Genomic DNA, 16,059 nt, shown 5'->3' on the forward strand with positions numbered 1-16,059 from the left:
ATTACCAAAAAAAGAAAAAAGAAAAAGAAAAAGAAAGCACAAATAAATTACCAAAAAAAGCACAAATAAATTACCAAAAAAAGAAAAAAAGAAAAAAAAAGAAAAAAAAGAAGAAAAGAAAAAAAAAAACAAAAAAAGCACACATAAATTACCAAAAAACCAACAAATAAATTACGCAAAAAAAAAAGAAAAAAGAAAAAGAAAGCACAAATAAATTACCAAAAAAAGCACAAATAAATTATGGAAAAAAAAAGAGGAAAAAAGCACAAATAAATTACCAAAAAAACCCCAAATAAATTACGCAAAAAGAAAAAAAAAAGAAGAAAAGAAAAAAAAAAAGAAAAAAAAGAGAAAAAAGCACAAATAAATTACCAAAAAAAACAACAAATAAATTACGCCAAAAAAAAGAAAAAAGAAAAACACAAATAAATTACCAAAAAAAAAAAAAAATCTCTACAGGATCAATTTGAGGCTCTCCTGATTCGTGCTGAGGAATCCCAAGGTTTTCAACAACCAGCTGGAGCCGGGGATGACTCGAGCCCTGACAAAGAATCCACGCCAAGGACACCCAGCTGCCAGCAAACACCAAACCCGAAAGTTTTGAGTTTTCTTCTGATAAAACGAGACAGGAGAGGAAGATTGTTTTAAGGAGAACAATCCCCATGGGTTGGAATTGAGTTCCAGCAGAGAAGACTCCACGGATTTTGACCCCGGCTGTTTGCAGAGTCCCACAGGGCGAGGAGGATGAGCCTGGCCAGGGAGGGGCTGGACACCTGTTGGGAATGTTCCTTTATCTCGAAATAAATTCCAGCAGGAGGAATCCTGCGGCCGGGCAGAGGGTCACCGAGCACCTCAGCGAGGCCGGATAAGGATCAGCCCAGGAATGCAGCAAAGTTCCCCTCGTGGGTTTTTTCAACCACCACAAAATACTTTTTTTCTTTTTTTTTTTTTTTTTAACAGCTTCTAATGGCAACGAGCTGATCCTGGAGCCAAACAGGATCGGAGTTCCAAGCTCCCGAAGCTCAGGAATACTCAGGAATGTGCCCTCCGTGGAGCTTCTGCCAAAGGTTGACAATGGAGATCGAGTTCCCTCCTCCTCCTCCTCCTCTCTCAGTTCTCTAAATGCCTTTGAATTTGTGGATCTGCTCCTTTGGAAGTTTTAATTTGTCCCAAAAATAAAGAGGTGAACATCACCGAGGCTGGAAGGTGAAACCCTGAAACCTCCAAGGGTTTTCTCGATCTCAAAGCGGCTCCTTACAAATCAAACCCCGAAACAACGGGACACAAAGCAAAGATCCCAAATCACGTTTTCTCTCTTTTTGTTGTTGTTTAAACTCCTTATTCCGTGCCAACAATTTAACCCAGAGCACCAGAACCACGGAAAAACCGCCGACAACACTTTTTGTTAGGGAGCTGAAGGGAACTTTGCTTCTAACAAAGACGTGATCGCAGCAAAAAGAAAAAATTCTGAATTCTGCCCGAATTCCTGACGCTGGAAAACACAAAAGCTCCCGAAGAGAGAGAGAACAGCCCGGTTTTGGCAGCCCACAAACTTTGGCACTGCTTGCGCATTAGAGCACGGCAGAAAAGGAAAAGCTGCTGGTGGCTCCGTGGGTTTGGGAGGGGAAATAAATGGAAAAAAAAAAAAAGAGTTTTGTTGGGTTTGTTATAAAGTTGGCTTTTGGCAAATCTTGGAACGAATGCTGCGTGTGTAATTGCGCCGTGTTGTGGTTTGTTAAGAGAGTTTAGAAAGGCAATAATGAATGTATTTTCTGATTGTGACATCGTGTAAACAGTAAAAAGATTTACGTTTTCCCTTTGACCGAGCCAAAAATTACGGGGGAGAGGTCGTCACCTTCCAGCCCTGCAGGAAAGCTGCTGGATTTCTAGTTATTTTATCAAAATAAAACCAGCCAAGATCCACATGCCCAAACACAGTGGAGCCACCCACAAATAAATCTTATCAAATAAGATGATTGGAGAAACTTGAAACAGAAAAAAAAAAAAATGTTTTATTATCTATTGAATATGTAAACCAGCAATCCTTAAAACCCAGTAATTGAAGAGAGAAGGGTGTGCTTCCCAAGCCGGAACGTTTGCTCTCACGTCTCTAAATTGTCTATTTTTAATTTTTATTAAACTTCTCTGGGAATCTCCCATCCCCTCCCCACCCTCTCAGGGAGGAATTTCTTCCCCAAATCCCTCTCCGACTCCATTTCTCCATCTGTCAAAGCGGAGCGATGCTCCGTGGATCTGGGAAGTGGCATCATGGAATGGTTTGGGTGGGGAGGGACCTGAAATCCCATCCTGTGTCACCTCCCACTCTCCAGTACAAATCCGTGGGATAACATCACTGCCACAGAGCTGGGATCATCCCCTCTCCAAACAAAACCCGCCCCAGAAATTCACATTTCTCCTCTTCTTCTCCTTCAGGTGGCCAAAGTCAGCCCTCTCCTCCACTTTTATCCAGCTGCTGCCCAAATAACAAAGTTTAAATCCTCCCACCCATCACCGAGATCATTCCATTAATCCCCAACCACGGATTTAACAAAGTGTTTTCTGGGATTTTCCTTATGGAAAGGGACATTTCCCTCGTGGAAAGGGAGGTTAAAAAAAAAAAAAAAAAAAAAGCATGTTTTTAGTTCTCTGGAGGGTTTCAGGAGCAGCTGGACCAAAGGGAGAACGCCAGGAGGGCTCTGCCCACTGTGAGCCCACGGAGGGTGTTGTCCACACCTCCCTCATTTCACACCCGAGCTGCTAAAGCCCTTCTGGTGTTTGCTAATCCCCTCCAAATACAACTGGGGAAGTCCAGGACCGCAGCTGAGTGTTACAAACTCCTCCAGGATCTCCCATTCCTGCAGAAACTTTCCCTGGGCTGGATCCCACCCTTTTCCACTCAGAAAATCCTGCTCAATGCCAGTTAAGTGTTTTCTGTGCTCTCCAAATCCTTTCCTGTGAGTGTTTCCTGTTATTGATGCGTTCCCTGTCAGGGATTTTGGTCAATATTCCCCAATCCAGAGGGACAGGTGATGTTCTGAGAAGTTTACACGATATCCAGATATAAAACCAACATCAAACCAGCCCAGGATCCTCTGCCTGCAGCCCTCCGGGGAGGTGGAGGAGACTGAAGGAATTCCTTCACCTAAACACAACTGAAGGAATTTCTTTGCCAGAACACAATTGAAGGATTTAATCACCATAAAACAACTGAAGGAATTCTTTACCAGAACTCAACTGAAGGAATTTCTTGACCAGAAAACAACTGAAGGAATTTCTTTGCCACAACACAACTGAATGATTTATCCACCAAAAAAACCTGAAGGAATTTCTTCAGCGTAACACAACTGAAGGGATTTCTTTACTGAAACACAACTGAAGGAATTTCTTCACCTAAATACAACTGAATGATTTATTCACCATAAAACAAGTGAAGGAATTTCTTCACCTAAACACAACTGAAGGAATTTCTTCACCTAAACACAACTGAATGATTTATTCACCATAAAACAAGTGAAGGAATTTCTTCACCTAAACACAACTGAAGGAATTTCTTCACCTAAACACAACTGAAGGAATTTATTCACCTAAATACAACTGAAGGAATTTCTTTATCCTAACAACTGAAGGAATTTCTTCACCTAAACACAACTGAAGGAATTCCTTCACTATAACACAGCTGAAGGAATTTCTCCACCATAAAACAACGGAAGGATTTCTTCGCTGTAACACAACTGAAGGAATTCCTTCACCACAACACAACCAAAGGGATTCCTTTACCCAAACACAACTGAAGGGATTCCTTTGCCATAAAACAACCGAAGGGATTCCTTTGCCATAAAACAACCGAAGGATTTATTCACCATAACACGACTGAAGGGGTTTCCGCACTGTAACACAACCGAAAGGAATTTATTCACCACGACACAACGGAATGATTAATTCACCGCAACACAACTGAAGGAAGGAATTCCTTCACCGTAACACAACAGGCAGAATCAAGATAAGGGATTCTGTGCTTCCAGGGGCGGGGCTGAGCTTATCAAACCACGCCATCAGCCTGTTATCAGAGCACTTGGGCTCCCGGAGGCAGAAAGGAAAGCACAAACCAGGCAGGGCTCTTACCTTCGTCTCCCTCGGGGGCGTAGGAGGCGGTGATGATGTCGATGTCGGCGCAGTTCATCACGATCTGGTTCGTTGCATTTTTCACCTGGGAGAGAAAACTCCAGTCAGAATCGGGAAGAAATGGGAATTCCCACCTCTCACCCATCCAAAAAAAAAAAACCAGCTGTCTGAGGGAGAATTGGGTGCTTGGGATGGTTAAAGGAGGGCGAGGTGTGGCAGGGCTGCTCTCAGAGCACGCCACTCGTCTCTGCTTCTATTATTTAATAATGATTTCATTATTAAATTATTTCATGCTGGGTTAAAAAAAAAAAAACAAAACAGGGCTGGAAACTTCACAATGAGGAGCCTTTGTGCAGGCCTGGGAATCCAAACCAAATAAAAACCGACCTTGAGCCCATCAGCCTCTTTTGGGGGGTGACCTAAGAGAGGCCAGAGTGAAAAATCTCTTTTTTGGAGATGATCACCGACACAAGCTCCACGCTGTCACAACTCCTCAGCTCAAAAACATCTGCCAGGAGATTCTCCTTCCCCCTCGTTCCTGGGAGCTTCCCTCCCGCCAGCTCTTGGCTCCACACACTTTCTGCTTTATTTCCCAAGTGCCAGCTCCCAGGGCAGGAATAAACCGTGGGGGCCGTGCCAGTTCTCCGTGTGAACGCAGAGGAATTTCAAATTAAATATAAATTAATTACAAAAAAGACGGGGGGGAGGTAAAATATTTGGGAGTTAAAAAACCAGGGAGTTATTCAGGTTGGAAGCAGCAGAAGGATCAGGCTGGATCAAGCTGGGAATCCCTGTTTGCCCAGGATAGGATTTCTAGCAGCAGTTTCTTAAATAAAGGAATAAAAATTTCTGCAACAGGCAGGAAGAAAATGTCTCCTACCCCAAAATCAGCTCGTTAAACCCTAAGGAACTCCATCCCTTTTTATTTTTGCCCCCCACTATTATAACTTTGAAACACCCTGTGAACACCTGGAGCCATCATTCCAGGCTGGAAGCGGGAACTGCCCCCAGCTCTGGGATGTGGATCCCAGCAGGAAGGACAAGGAAGGAGCAGAGAAAAACTGGGAAAAGTGGGATTGAAAAGCCTGGAAAAGAGAAGGGTTAAGGAGTCACCTGGGTTTGGGTCTCCTGAAAGGAGCCAGGAAGGAGAATGGGATGAATTTCCCAGTCAGGGAGTGGCAGGAAAAGGGAATTGATGGGTTTAAAGTGCCAGAGGACGGGCTGGAGGGGATTTGAAGAAGGATAATTCCTTCCCAGTGAGGGCTGGAATGGATTTCCCTGGAATTGTCCATTTCAGTCCCTGGGTGGGATTTCAGGCCCTTTCCAGCCCAAATTCCAAGATCCCAAAGCCCTGTGCGTGCCCAGGCCGGCTCAGCTCACAGGAAACCCACAAATTCCGATTTGATTCTGTTCCCAGAGCCCCGAGAAAAGGTTCAGGAGTCCCCCGTGCGCCCCATCAGGGAGCTGGGAATAAATCAATAAACCAATAAATAAATCCCCCTGGGGCAGAAAAACACCCGAATTTGAGCCTGTTCCTGCATAAAGGAGGGCGAAGGAATTGAAAATTTGTGATTTATAAATATCAAATTACCAAATATCCCTGGTTTACCCCCCCCCAATTATGGAATTCATTACGTTTTAATTAATAAATGTGACGGAAAGGTTTACACTTTTGGGCTGTTGGTGCCTCTCCCCACCTCCTGCTCTCCCCTCCCTGCAGTGGTGTCACACCCAGAGCTGCTTTCACCTCTTGATGGAATTAAAATCAAATTAATTTTAATGAACAAACCCAGCCTGACTATAAAAACAACGTTTTTGCAAAGCCCTGAGAGCAAGTCCGACAGCTGAGGTGACACAGGGTGGATTCGATTTTTTTTCCAACTTTTTTTTCCAATTTTTTTTCACTTTTTTTTTTCTTTTTTCAATGAAACTGAAAAATCACAAACCCGCCAAAAAAATCAAATCGCAACAAGTTTTTACCACAATCCTGCAGCCTGGGTTTGTTTTTTTTTTCTTTTTTTCTCTCAAAGTTTTTTTCTAAAATGCAGAAAAATCAGGATGAGAAAAGCTTTTCTTATAAAATGTCTGGAGATTTTTTATTCAATCTATAAACCCAAATCTCTCTGGACTCGGAGCTGTCCAAATCACAGACAATGTGAGTTGAACAATGGGCTGGAGCTTTTTAAAAAAAAAAAAAACAACTTTTTTTTTTTTTCCAGGACACAACTTTCAGCCTGCAAAAAAAGAAAGTTTAGGTTTAAGAAGGAAAAAAAAAAAAATCCAGAGGTTCCTTAAACAGGCAATAAAAATTAACTATTTTTAGGGTGGTTTTTTTTTTTTCCTTAATTCCAACCAATATCAAGTCGGTTTTATGAGAGAGCAGTATAAAATGAGCCAGGAGGGTGAAAGAAAAAAGTTCATTTTTCCAACTATCCACCCAAAAAAAGGGTGAAATTCACTTCCCAGGCAGCTTGTAAATCTCTCCCCAAAAAGAGGGTGAAATTCACTGTACAGGCCGCTTGAATATCTCCCCCAAAAAATGGTAAAGTTCACTGTACAGGCAGAAATTCTGGATGTAGATCTCCCAAAAAAAGGGTGAAATTCATTGTACAAGCAGCTTGTAGATCTCCCAAAAAAAGGGGTGAAATTCACTGTACAGACAGGAATTCTGCCTGGAGATGACCCAAAAAAGGGGCTGAAATTCACTGTACAGGCAGGAATTCTGCCTGGAGATATCCCCAAAAAAAGGGTGAAATTCACTGTACAGGCAGGAATTCTGCCTGGAGATGTCCCAAAAAAAGGGGCTGAAATTCACTGTACAGGCAGGAATTCTGCCTGGAGATGTCCCAAAAAAAGGGGTGAAATTCACTGTACAGGCAGGAATTCTGCCTGGAGATGTCCCAAAAAAAGGGGCTGAAATTCACTGTACAGGCAGGAATTCTGCCTGGAGATGTCCCAAAAAAAGGGGCTGAAATTCACTGTACAGGCAGGAATTCTGCCTGGAGATGTCCCAAAAAAAGGGGCTGAAATTCACTGTACAGGCAGGAATTCTGCCTGGAGATGTCCCCAAAAAAAGGGTGAAATTCACTGTACAGGCAGGAATTCTGCCTGGAGATGTCCCAAAAAAAGGGGTGAAATTCACTGTACAGGCAGGAATTCTGCCTGGAGATGTCCCAAAAAAGGGGCTGAAATTCACTGTACAGGCAGGAATTCTGCCTGGAGATATCCCCAAAAAAAGGGTGAAATTCACTGTACAGGCAGGAATTCTGCCTGGAGATGTCCCAAAAAAAGGGGCTGAAATTCACTGTACAGGCAGGAATTCTGCCTGGAGATGTCCCAAAAAAAGGGGCTGAAATTCACTGTACAGACAGGAATTCTGCCTGGAGATGTCCCAAAAAAGGGGTGAAATTCACTGTACAGACAGAACTCCTGCCTGCAGAGCTCAGCACCTCCTGACACTCGGAGCACTGAATTCAGAGGGGAAAATGACATTTTTCCTGTTGCCACCCCTCCCTGCGCAGCCACACCTGGGAGAACAAAAGCAAACCCAGGGCCAGAACCCGCCCCAGCACGGGCCGCTCGCGACCAGTGAGAAAATTCATTCAAAAATGAATTTATTTCTTTTATCCCTCCAAAATGCCGCGGCCCGCAAGGCAGAGATCCCGGGGGTTTTTTCTGTGGTGAAAGGTAGAAAAGAAAAAAAGAAGCTGATTTCCGTGTAAGGTGGAAGCAGTTCAGCAGGTGTGGGGCTGTCACCCTGCTGCACCTTGCCCTGGGAGATAATAATGGAATAGAATAGATACAGATAAAATAAATACAGATGTAACATAGATAGAGAGATATAATACAGATATAATATAGATACAACATAGATACAGACAAAATAATAATATATAATACATATCCTATGCATACTGTATATATGTGTTTTATATATTATATTATATATATTATATATGTCATATTCATTATATGTAATATATTATATTTTTATATACATTACATATTTTATATCTGTTTCCTATATACTTTATATATATTATATATAACATATATAAATATGATAATATAGGCAATATATATTTTATACATACACAAAGTATATATAAAACATATGTAATTTATATTATATATAATATATAGAGATGATAATATATATAATATACAACACATATATAGGTATAGTATCTACAGATAGATATAATAACGGATATAATAAATAATAGATATAATAAATAGATATGATATAGGTATAATGGATATAGTAATATATATAGATACAGTAGATATAATAAATAGATATGATATAATAAACTGATATTATATATATAGATGCGATATATATAAGACACATAAGACATATATAGATATAATAGTGGGTATATAGATATCATAACAGATATAATAAATAATAGATACAATAAATACATATTATATATATAGTATATATATGTAGCATACAGTATCTATATATAGTATATAGATAGAACAATAGATACATAGATATGATAAGAGATACACTAAATAACAGATCTAATAGATGGAATAAATTGGCTTTTCAGCAAGGAAAGGTTAACGGAGAGAAGAGCAGCTCAGGACTCAGGCGGGCCAAGAGGAGCGTCTGCAGAGGAGGAATAGTCAGGACTGAAAACTCCCGGCTTTGGACGGATTAAACGAAAAACTGATGAATTAAACTGAAAATCAATCAGAATTCAAGCGCCTATTTTGAGGTCAGACTCAGGCACCACGAGGAGGAGAAAACTGCTGAATTCCCCCCAAAAAAGTTTCACATCTGAAGGAGAAAGAGCCGCAAAATGTCAATTAATTGCCTCCGCCAAACGAGACTTAAAGGTGCCGTAAAACTTTTGGGGTGGTCAGGGCAGGAAAGGATTTATGGCAAATAATTCCCCAATTTTTTTGAGGATTTGAAGACCAACCTCCCCGAAACACAGGGAGCTCCTGGAGCCCAAATGAATTCCCCAGAGCCCAGATAATTCCAATTTTGGCTCTTCTCCAGAGCCCTTTTCTAAAAGCAGCCCTACAACAACTGCCTGTGTTTTTTAACAGATTTCTTTTTCTCTCTCTCTCTAAAAATAGACACTGAAATTTACTCCAGGGCGTGTCTTTTGTAACAATTCCACCCCTCCAAGGAGAAGAGAGCAAGAAAGATTTATTAACCTAATTATTTATTAATCTCCAGTAAATTCTGGTGGCGGAGGAGGGAAAATTAACAAATTAGAAATTCCCCCCAAAAAAATTCCTCACGCAACTCCAGAGGTGTTGGATTCACAGGGATGAATAAATTCCTTTTGTGAGCACTAAATCCATCCCAGATTTAGGAATTTTAGGGCTGAAAGATCATTTTTTTGAGGGGGGAAAGGGTAAAAAAAAAATCCTGTTTTTGAGCTGCTGACAAAAGGAAAATCCTGAGGTGCTGCCAGGACCTTTTCACCCTCCACTCCAATTTGAATTTCACGTGTTAAAAAGATAAATTTCAATAGAAATGTGTTAAAACAACATAGAAAATGTTCAAATATAATAGAAATGTGTTTTAAAAAATGTCAATTTAAATGCTGCAGGAGCACAAATCCTCCACCCATGTCCCCCAGGATGCCACACAATTCATGTGTGTCACAATTAATGACAGTGGCCAAAAAAGTGGGGAAAAAAAAAATAAAAAATAAAGAAATTAAGTGCCCTGTGCTGACAATCAGTGGCCAAAAAAGTGGAAAAAAATATAAAAAAAATAAGAGAAAAATCAAAAATGAGACTCTGTCCCAGCTGGGCACAGGTTTCCTTGTCAAACAGTTCATTTAAGGAATTTTTTTTAATTTTTTGGGGGGGTGTTTTCAGCTGTGATAAATGAGAATTATGTCCTGTGTCAAACAATTCATTTAAGGATTTTTTTTTTTAATTTTTTTTTAGGGTTTGAAAGCCCCCAAATTCCCCACGGAGGAAAAAAAAAAAATCCTTTTTACTGGAGTGAGTAAAAACTGATTTCAAGTGTTTTTATTTGTAATACCTTGACCAATTCCACTCTGCTCTTAAAGATAAATAACAAAACACTTCGGAAACTTTTTTTTTCTGTTTTTTTGGGGTTTTTTTTTTTTGGTGTCAAAGCTCCAGAAGTTTGGGTGAGAAATCCTCACCGGGCGTGGATTATTGCCCATTATCCACCAGAGGAGCTGGCAATTATTATTGATTGGCATTTTAAATAAAACCAACAGCTGGATCTTCCAGAAGAGGCAGAACTGGTATTTTCCCATCCAAAAAAAAAATCACAAAATTTTGTGTTCGAACGATTTTAGGTTTTGCCTTGATGAGTTTACAGCAGCTCCAAAACTCCCAGGCTGGAAACGTCTCTGCTGAGCTCAGCTTCAGGTAGAAACCACCAACAAATCCTTAATTTAAATAATTTAACCCCAAAAACACCCAAATCTCTGATTTTTTCTACAGCAGACATCTCCGCTGAGCTCAGCTTCAGGTAGAAACCACCAACAAATCCTTAATTTAAATAATTTAACACCCCAAAAACACCCAAATCTCTGATTTTTTCTACACCAGACATCTCCGCTGAGCTCAGCTTCAGGTAGAAAAGTCCAACAAAACCTTAATTTAAATAATTTAACCCCAAAAACACCCAAATCTCTGATTTTTTCTACACCAGACATCTCTGCTGAGCTCAGCTTCAGGTAGAAACCACCAACAAATCCTTAATTTAAATAATTTAACCCCAAAAACACCCAAATCTCTGATTTTTTCTACACCAGACATCTCTGCTGAGCTCAGCTTCAGGTAGAAACCACCAACAAATCCTTAATTTAAATAATTTAACCACAAAAACACCCAAATCTCTGATTTTTTCTACAGCAGACATCTCTGCTGAGCTCAGCTTCAGGTAGAAAAGTCCAACAAATCCTTAATTTAAATAATTTAACCCCAAAAACACCCAAATCTCTGATTTTTTCTACACCAGACATCTCCGCTGAGCTCAGCTTCAGGTAGAAAAGTCCAACAAATCCTTAATTTAAATAATTTAACCCCAAAAACACCCAAATCTCTGATTTTTTCTACACCAGACATCTCTGCTGAGCTCAGCTTCAGGTAGAAACCACCAACAAATCCTTAATTTAAATAATTTAACCCCAAAAACACCCAAATCTCTGATTTTTTCTACACCAGACATCTCTGCTGAGCTCAGCTTCAGGTAGAAAAGTCCAACAAATCCTTAATTTAAATAATTTAACCCCCAAAACCACCCAAATCTCTGATTTTTTCTACACCAGACATCTCTGCTGAGCTCAGCTTCAGGTAGAAACCACCAACAAATCCTTAATTTAAATAATTTAACCCCAAAACCACCCAAATCTCTGATTTTTTTTCTACACCAGCCCAACAAAACCACTTTGATAATTATTTTCTGCTCATCAATCCTTGGACACGAAGCATCCTGCGGGTGAGCTGCCTGTTCCTCTCCCTCCCAGGAAGGCGCAGAGCAATTCCCTTTCAATTTTTGGGGTTTTTCTCTGGGTTTTTGGGCACAAGGAAACCTCTCCAGACTCCCAGCCCTGCTCAGGCAGGTGAATTGATCTCCCCGGCCTCGCTCCCCAGGCTGCTGGGAGGTTCAGGGTGTCAGAAGTTATCCAAAATAAAGATACATTCTTTAGAGATGTTTTTAAAGCCTCGCCCTCTGGGGTTTGTTTTTGACTTTTTTTTGAGTTGGTTTTTTTTTTTTCCTCCTCTCTCCAGTGGGAACACCAGAGCAGCTCCTCCAGGATGTCAAAAAGGGATTTTGGGGTTTTTTTACAGCCTGGAGAACCTGTGGGGTCACTCCACTCGATGGTGGTGGGGAGGAAATGCAGGATTCCACATCCCCAGGTGGGACCTGCTGCTCCAGGAATCCAGGACATCCCCAAAAAAAACAGGAATAAAAAACTTACAAACCAACCAGACCTGCCAGGAGGTTTTTGGGGTTTTTTTTTTTTCCTATTCTCTCCTGTGGGGACACCAGAGCAGCTCCTCCAGGATGTCAGAAAGGGATTTTTATTCTTTTTTTTTTACAGCCTGGAGAACCTGTGGGGTCACTCCACTCGATGGTGGTGGGGAGGAAACACAGGATTCCACATCCCCAGGTGGGACCTGCTGCTCCAGGAATCCCAAAAAACCAGGAATCAACCCCCTCCAAACCCACCCCACCCCTGGCTATTCCTGCATCCCAGAGAACTTCCCCAAGGCTCCTCTCTCCTCAGCAAAGGCTTTAAAAGCTTAAAAAGCCACTGCTCCCCTCCCCCCGGCTGTTATTTTTAACCGGGATGATTTCAGTGATCCCATTTCCAGCCCCACAGCTGTACCAGGCTGCCAGGACAGCAATAAGTGCCCGCGATGAAATAAAAGTGGAATTTATCAAATCCCCCCCCCCTTTTTTTTTTTTTTACCAAATTAAAACACCTTTCCATCCCCCCCCCCCCCAAAAAAAATAAATTAAAAAAAGGCAGCGACGGTGGGGAGGTTGGAAGCAAAGCCCGGGATGAAATGCGCCGGGAGATTTGGGGTGTTCAGCATTTCTGTCACACGATGCGAAGTTGCTCGTTGCCTGGTTGGGTTCCTGCAGGTCCCCAAAGTCCCAAGGTTCGCCCATCAGCCCCGGGATCCCCCCGAGGGGAGAATTCACCCTCTTCTCTACCTGTCCTTTACATGCCGCAGGTTTTATCGCGGGTTTATTACCCGGCTTTAAAACCAGGTTTAACCAGCCCCTTTTCGTCACAGCCAGGCTTAGAGCGGCTCACGTCTCGAGAGTTAAAAACCTCCCCTTCAAATATTTCTTTTTTTTTTTTTGTGAGCTCTCTGGGCAACCAGCTCATTTTTAGGAAAAAAAACACCCAAAACAAAACAAAACCAGCAGTTATCCCTTGATAATTCTGTACCTATCGCAAGGAGAAGGGGGAGGAAATAAAAAAATAAATAAAAGGGGTGAAAGCAAATTCGGGAAATGTTGGCAGAGCGGCCAATGAGAATGACTGGGAGAGACTCGAAGGATTTCGCAGAACTGGTTCCGGCTCTGAAACACACGAGCACGGCCAGGAGGCTTTTTTTTTCTTTTTTTTTTTTTTTTCCCTCGCCTCGCAGAAAAATTAAAAAATAAATAAAAACCCGCGGCGTTTTCGGGTCCGCAAAGCTTCTCCTGGGCCTCTCCCTCCTCCCAGCTCTCCATGACACCCGAGGCCTAGCAACACACGGCGGGGGACTTCTCCTTTCACCGCGAATTCGGCTTTTCCAGCACAATCCCGATCCACGGCCACGGCCCCAGGGGAGAGCCGGGCAGGGAGGGAGGGCACCCCGAAGGGCTCGGGGCGAGCGGGGATGCCGGCACATCCCCCGGGGTTATCCCGGTACAAGCCCCGGGGTTATCCCGCATCCCGGCCCGGCCTCGGGGGGACCCGCAGAGGGGCTGGGCGGAACCCCCCACCCACTACACACCCCCCTCTCCCCGAGTTTCGGGGTTTAAAGGGGTCCCGGAAGGGTTTGTGCATCCATGGTGAATGGAAAGACGCAGCGAGGAGAGGCCGGGGGGAGCCCCCGGGGCCTTCCCTGCACCTGCCCGGGCGGGCCCCGGGGGCTGAGCGCTGAGGGAACGCGGGGATCGCGGCCCAGGGCACGGCGGAGGGTCCCCGAGAAAACACCCTCGGGGGGTGCCGAGGGGATTGGGGGGTCCCCTGAGAGGGGCTGAGGGGTCCTCTGAGAGGGATTGGGGGGTCCCCGGAGAGGCAGCGAGGGTCCCCGCATGGGGCCGCGGGGCTGGCGGGACCCCTCGGGGGAGGGGCGGGAGGAAGGAGGAGGAAGAGGATGAGGAGGAAGAAGCGGCCCTACCTGCACGGCGGCCTCCAGCTTGCCCTCGAAGGTGAAGTCGATGAGGTCCGGCTTGAGGCAGAGCCCGTAGTTGAGGGGGGACACGTCGGCGGGCAGCCGCTCGAACGGCCGCTTCTCCGGCATGGCGGGCGGGAGCGCGGGGGGTGCGGGGCTGCGCCCCCCCCGGCGGGGCGGCGGCGGCGGGGGGGGGGCGGGGGGCGGCGGGGGGGGCGCGGGAAGGGCGACGCGGCGGCTCCGCACGGACAACGCGCCGAGAGGAGGGAGCGGCGGCGGCGGCGGAGGGAGCGGAGGAGGAGGAGGAGGAGGAGGAGGAAGATGAGGAGGAGGAGGAGGGAGGGGCGGGGGCGCGCGCGCGCTCCCGGCTCGAGGCGGCCCCGGTCGGTCGGGGGAGTGCGGGGAGAGGAGAGCGGAGAGGGAGGGAAGGGAGGGAGGGGAGGGAGATGAGGGAGGGAGGGGAGGCACGCGGACGGCGCGTGCGCGTGCGCGCGGCGGCGCCACGCGGCCGCGCACGTAGCGCGCGCGGGGGGCGGCGGCGGAGCGGGGGGGGGGGGGGGGGGGAGTGTGGTGGAAAAGGCGGCGGGAGGAGTTGCGTAAGCGGAGGAGGAGAGTGCGCCTGCGCAGAGACACGCCCCGCGAGGACACGCCCCCCACTTCCCTGGGACACGCCCCTTTCCCGGTGCTGAGGGACGGGGCGGCCCCGGTAGTGGGGATCCCGGTTTGTCCCGGTAATGGGGATCCCGGTGAGCCCGGTAATGGGGATTCCCGTTTGTCCCGGTAATGGGGATCCCGGTTTGTCCCGGTAATGGGGATCCCGGTTTGTCCCGGTAATGAGGATCCCGGTGTGTCTCTTAATGGGGATCCCGGTGTGTCTGTTAATGGGGATCCCGGTGAGCCCGGTAATGGGGATCCCGTTGTGTCTGTTAATGGGGATACCGGTGTGTCTGTTAATGGGGGATCCCGGTGTGTCCCGGTAATGGGGATCCCGGTTTGTCCCGGTAATGGGGATCCCGGTGAGCCCGGTAATGGGGATCCAGGTGTGTCTGTTAATGGGGATCCCGGTGAGCCCGGTAATGGGGATCCCAGTGTGTTAATGGGGATCCCGGTGTGTCTGTTAATGAGGATCCCGGTGATCCCGGTAATGGGGATCCCTGTCTGTCTGATAATGGGGATTAACTGGGGGCTCCCGGGTCACCTGGCCTGGGTGGGGATTGGCCCAGTACACCCAGTTAGTGAGGGGCTCCTGGTTTGGGGGTGACACTGGGCATGGGACATCCCATTAATGGGGCATCCCAGTGCTCCCAGTTTGGGGGGATGACGGCTCCTGGGTCTCCCAGTGCACTCAGCTGAGGGGGCAGAGCCACAACGGTGCCCCCATTGTTGAGCCACTCGGATTTCCCTCTTTATTCTCTGTGTTTCAGTTTTATTTCTCACTTTCCCCAGCAGATCCCAAACCAGTGCAGGTTGGGGTTTCTCCAGGGTTATCCCATCCAGCCCTCTGAGCACCCCTCAGTGCCTGTCCCTCGTATCTGGAGGACAAAAGTCCCTCTCTCCAAGGATTCAGGCACTTCTGTGCCCCCCAGACCCAGATAAGGCAGCAGAGCTCGGAGTGCAGCTATCAGCCAACCTCCAGCGCTGGAAAATGGTGAAATCAGAGAGAACCTCTCGGGTTTTGCTACCAAAACGGGATGTGTGGAGCAGGGAGGTGTCCTGTCCACCAGGCTTGTCCAGGCAGCAGCGTGGGGTTGGTTTTCTCCCCACCCTGAGCCTACAACCACTTTCTTCCTCCTCCTCCTCCTCTTCTTCCTCATGCTTGAAATGCAGCATCCAGGTAAATCCTGGGATCACATCCTATACATTTTTTTTTAAAAAAAAATCTGAATTTCTTGGGCAGGGAGACCCCAAGATCCTGCAGCCCTTTGGGGCTCCCCCCAGCTCACTGTTGGGGTCTCCTGGAAGATGCTCCATATGGAATCCAGCTGGAAAAGCCTCGCAGGGAGCAGAATTCCAGGGAAATACCTGTCATGGGTAGGTGCTCTTGGACAAGCTTCAAAATCCACAACAAAGGGGAAA

At 45.5% G+C, this 16,059-nt stretch overlaps 1 protein-coding gene across 1 annotated transcript in view; it reads right to left on the reverse strand.

The window, feature by feature from the left end:
• NPEPPS (aminopeptidase puromycin sensitive) overlaps positions 1-14,188 on the reverse strand; it is a 41,525-nt gene extending 27,337 nt beyond the window's left edge. The window contains exons 1-2 of the mRNA XM_066208558.1: positions 13,990-14,188; positions 4,123-4,207 (exon numbers count right to left, since the gene is read on the reverse strand). Of these exons, the coding sequence (XP_066064655.1) occupies positions 4,123-4,207; positions 13,990-14,112 (208 nt within the window). The 5' untranslated portion in view covers positions 14,113-14,188. The remainder of the gene's footprint in view (positions 1-4,122; positions 4,208-13,989) is intronic.
• Between the last annotated feature and the right edge of the window lie 1,871 nt (positions 14,189-16,059).

The sequence above is a fragment of the Chamaea fasciata genome, unplaced genomic scaffold, assembly GCF_029207755.1.
Source record: "Chamaea fasciata isolate MVZ Bird 193981 ecotype frontalis unplaced genomic scaffold, bChaFas1.0.hap1 SCAF_344, whole genome shotgun sequence".
NCBI classification, from domain to species: domain Eukaryota; kingdom Metazoa; phylum Chordata; class Aves; order Passeriformes; family Sylviidae; genus Chamaea; species Chamaea fasciata.